General features: G+C 43.2%; 1 protein-coding gene across 1 annotated transcript; it reads left to right on the top strand.

The window, feature by feature from the left end:
• Positions 1-1,633: 1,633 nt before the first annotated feature.
• Positions 1,634-3,545, top strand: LOC129694719 (uncharacterized). The gene is made up of 3 exons (XM_055631470.1): positions 1,634-1,679; positions 1,771-2,048; positions 3,114-3,545. The coding sequence occupies exons 1-3, from the start codon at positions 1,634-1,636 to the stop codon at positions 3,513-3,515; spliced, it is 726 nt and encodes a 241-aa protein (XP_055487445.1). The 3' UTR covers positions 3,516-3,545.
• Positions 3,546-4,660: the final 1,115 nt, after the last annotated feature.

The raw sequence follows: 4,660 nt of genomic DNA, 5'->3' as shown, positions 1-4,660 counted from the left end.
TAGATAGATAGACAGATAGATAGATAGATAGATAGATAGATAGATAGATAGATAGATAGATAGATAGATAGATAGATAGATAGATAGATAGATAGATAGATAGATAGATAGATAGATAGATAGATAGATAGATAGATAGATAGATAGATAGATAGATAGATAGATAGATAGATAGATAGACAGATAGATAGATAGATAGATAGATAGATAGATAGATAGATAGATAGATAGATAGATAGATAGATAGATAGATAGATAGATAGACAGATAGATAGATAGATAGATAGATAGATAGATAGATAGATAGATAGATAGATAGATAGATAGATAGATAGATAGATAGATAGATAGATAGATAGATAGATAGATAGATAGATAGATAGATAGATAGATAGATAGATAGATAGACAGATAGATAGATAGAAATAGATAGATAGATAGATAGATAGATAGATAGATAGATAGATAGATAGATAGATAGATAGATAGATAGATAGATAGATAGATAGATAGATAGATAGATAGATAGATAGATAGACAGACAGACAGACAGATAGACAGATAGATAGATAGATAGATAGAGAGATAGATAGATAGATAGATAGATAGATAGATAGATAGATAGATAGATAGATAGATAGATAGATAGATAGATAGATAGATAGATAGATAGATAGATAGATAGATAGATAGATAGATAGATAGATAGATAGATAGATAGATAGATAGACAGATAGATAGATAGATAGATAGACAGACAGACAGACAGACAGACAGATAGATAGATAGATAGATAGATAGATAGATAGATAGATAGATAGATAGATAGATAGATAGATAGATAGATAGATAGATAGATAGATAGATAGATAGATAGATAGATAGATAGATAGACAGATAGATAGATAGATAGATAGATAGATAGATAGATAGATAGATAGATAGATAGATAGATAGATAGATAGATAGATAGATAGATATAGAGGGGGGAGAGAGGGAGGGAGAGGAAGGACATCCTTGTGATTGAGGCAGTGCAGCGTAGGTTCACGAGATTGATCCCTGGGATGGCGGGAAAGATTGAGGAAAGATTAAAAAGACTAGACTTGTATTCACTGGAGTTTAGAAGGATGAGGGGGTATGTTATTGAAACATATAAAATTATAAAAGGACTGGACAAGCAAGATGCTGGAAAAATGTTCCCAATGTTGGTCGAGTCCAGAACCAGAGGCCATTGTCTTAGAATAAAGGGGAGGCCATTTAAGACTGAGGTGGGAAAAAAACTTTCACCCAGAGAGGTGTGAATTTATGGAATTCCCTGCCACAGAGGGCAGTGGAGGCCAAGTCACTGGATGGATTTAAGAGAGAGTTAGATAGAGCTCTAGGGGCTAGTGGAGTCTTGGGATATGGGGAGAAGGCAGGCACGGTAGGGTGCGATCAGCCATGAGCACAAAGAATGGCGGTGCTGGCTCGAAGGGCCGAATGGCCTCCTCCTGCACCTATTTTCTATGTTTCTATGTTTCTATGAGAGAGGAAGAGAAAGGAGGGAAAGGGGGAAAGAGAGAGGTATGTATAACCCCTGGGGGAGGAATATAAACTGTGACACATTCTGATTCCGAACTATAAAGCTGGCGCGATGATTTCTTATTGCTTCAACCTGATTATATTGGCCTGGCTTCCGGGTGAGGCTCCGTTTGAAGCAAACAGCCAGCACGCTTCCCGTGTGTTGAATGCACCTTTGGGCCGTTCATACATTCCGTCTTTCTGTTTCAGGAACGAGCGGGGAAGAATGGGTAACTCAGGATCCGCCGGAATTAACGGCCGAGGAAGGACAAGTCATAGTCATGAACTGTAGCTACTCAAGAGCTGGTGACACCATCGTTTGGTACAGGCAGGACGGCGAGGAAAGTCCGAAATACCTGCTGAAAATATATGCCAGCGGCAAAGTAGACCCGTCCGACGATTGTCCGGACAGGTTTACGGCTGCTGTGCAGAAAAGCAACAAGTTGTCTCGTTTCACTATTTCCCAGGCTCCTGTGTCGGATTCCGCCGTGTATCTGTGTGCCATGATGCCCACACTGTTGCTTTTGGATGGTGGATCTGCACAAAAACACAACACCCATCCCAGCGCTGTCATAAAGTGACCTCTAGAGGGCGCATTTAGCGGCGGAAGCGGAAGCGTCTGGCACACCAGTGAGAATGAAGTGGTCCCTTTAAAATGGGCTCAGGCAGCAGCAAATGGTGATCCTGGGTCGGACGAATTGGCAATGACTGCAACTGGTAAGGAACATTGCCATTCATTTCAGTGCAATCTAAATTTATTTTATCACTAGCTAAACAGAACATAAAGCAGTGCAGCACAGGAACCGATAGATAGATAGATAGATAGATAGATAGATAGATAGATAGATAGATAGATAGATAGATAGATAGATAGATAGATAGATAGATAGATAGATAGATAGATAGATAGATAGATAGATAGATAGATGATAGATAGACAGAGAGAATATAGATAGATAGATAGATAGATAGATAGATAGATAGATAGATAGATAGATAGATAGAGAGAGAGAGAGAGAGAGAGAGAGAGAGGGAGAGAGAGAGAGGGAGGAGGGAGAGAGAGAGAGGGGAGGGAGAGAGAGAGAGAGAGAGGGAGAGACAGAGAGAGGGAGAGGGGAAGAGAGAGAGCGAGAGAGAGAGAGGGGAGGGAGAGAGAGAAGATAGATAGATAGAGAGAGTGAGAGAGAGAGAGAGAAAGAAAGAAAGAGAGAGAAGCAAGAGCGAATTTTAAGGGAAGGACAATCAGCTAGGGAAAGGAAGTTACCGGGAACTTTCTGATTGGTGCCCTGATTGGTTGATCCCTGGCATATCAGCCAATCGTGAAGCAGGGTGACGTCCCCTGTCTTACACAAAGTGAAGGTGTCCCGGATCTGACCTTGTACTCCATTATAGATCAAGTGGTATCACACTCTTGAAAGCAATCTTCCTTGCGATCGAGCCTGAAGCGGGAGACCATGTTCTCCCCGTATTCCTTCCTGATTGTATTGGCCGCGTTGCCCGGTGAGTCTCCGCGTGTGGTCAGTGTGCGTCCCGTGGGCTCGATGCAGGTCTAGACTGTTCATCATCTCTCTTTATTTGTTGCAGGGACACGTGGGGAAGATTCAGTGACCCAGGACCCTCCTGAATCAACGGTGGAGGAAGGACAGACCACCACACTGAACTGTAGTTACTCGATAGCTGATAGGAATATTTTTTGGTACATGCAGCACCACGGGCAAACTCCAAAATATCTGCTGAAGGTGGTCTACCCGGGAAAGATGGTGCGGCCTGCAGAATGCCCCGACCGATTCTCGGCTGCTTCACAGAAAGAGAGCAAGATGGCAAGTTTAACACTGTCTGGGGCTCTTGTTTCCGACTCCGCCGTGTATCTCTGTGCCATGGAGCCCACAATGCTGCAGGGACACGGCGGACCCGATCAAAAAGTTGCTCTGGGTGTTGCAGTGAGCGCTCACTAGAGGGCGCCCGGGGCCGGGCAATGGAAGTCAAGTCAACTTAAGTAAACTCCAAGTCTGAAGAAGGGTTTCGGCCCGAAACGTTGCCTATTTCCTTCGCTCCATAGATGCTGCTGCACCCGCTGAGTTTCTCCAGCTTTTTTGTGTAACCAACTTAAGTAAACTTTATTGCCAAATTCAATTATGCAACAGTAGTTACACAGAGGATTGACATTACGTTTCCCCATACTCCAAATGTGCAAGTAATATTAAAAACACAGACAGACAACATACCAATAAAAATAGACAATAGACATACATTATTTAAAATATTAAAATATTCACAGTATGCCAAAATGTAGCAAAAACCTTGAGGTATTTTAAAAAGGGTGCAACAATGAAAGGTGCAAATATAGAAAAAGTGCAAATTTCGCACTGGAGACATTGAGCCAAAGTTATTTTCACAGTTTGTTTGTCTTTGTTTGGGTACTGTTCATGGAATTTTCTTAAGTGTGTTGAGTAGTCTGATGGCCTGAGGAAAAAAGCTGTTTTTGAATCTGGTGGTTTTGCTCCGCATGCTGCGGTAGCGCTTACCGGAAGGTAGGAGGGTGAACAGTTTGTGTGCTGGGTGGGTGGTGTCTTTAATGATATTGCTTGCTCTCTTGCGACAGCGAGATGGGTATAGATCCTGGATTGCTGGTTGGGGTGATCTGGTGATCTTCTCCGCTGTCCTCACCACTCTCTGTAGGGCCTTCTGGTCAGCAGCAGAGCAACTGCCATACCAGACTGAGAGACTGCTGGTAAAAATGCTCTCAATGACACCCCTGTAAAAAGTGGTGAGGGCTGAAGGGGGGAGGTCAGCTCTCCGCATCCATCGAAGGAAGTGGAGGTGTTGCTGTGCCTTCTTGACTAGGGAGATGGTGTTGGTGGACCATGTCTGATCATCTGTGATGTGCACTCCCAGGAACTTGCCAAGTCAAGTCAAGTCAAGATGAACCATCTCAGGGCAGTGCCATCAATACCAACCCCGTACCGGAGACGGTAAATTAGGATGGTGTGGTCGACAGTGCAAATGCTGCGCTGAGGTCGAGAAGGAGCAGGATTGCACAGTCGCCGGAGTCAACGGTGAGCAGTCGGTCATTATGTACCTTCAACAAGGCAGACTCTGT

The sequence above is a fragment of the Leucoraja erinacea genome, unplaced genomic scaffold (assembly GCF_028641065.1).
Source record: "Leucoraja erinacea ecotype New England unplaced genomic scaffold, Leri_hhj_1 Leri_773S, whole genome shotgun sequence".
Taxonomy (NCBI): domain Eukaryota; kingdom Metazoa; phylum Chordata; class Chondrichthyes; order Rajiformes; family Rajidae; genus Leucoraja; species Leucoraja erinaceus.
This window is presented reverse-complemented; position numbering and strand designations above follow the sequence as displayed.

What these genes read in the sequence shown, in the direction of transcription:
- LOC129694719 (XM_055631470.1), top strand. Translation starts at nt 1,634, where the DNA reads ATGATTTCTTATTGCTTCAACCTGATTATATTGGCCTGGCTTCCGG. An exon ending in TATATTGGCCTGGCTTCCGG is followed by an intron (nt 1,680 to 1,770) that starts GTGAGGCTCCGT and finishes TTTCTGTTTCAG; the next exon opens with GAACGAGCGGGGAAGAATGG. An exon ending in CTCCTGTGTCGGATTCCGCC is followed by an intron (nt 2,049 to 3,113) that starts GTGTATCTGTGT and finishes ATGCAGGTCTAG; the next exon opens with ACTGTTCATCATCTCTCTTT.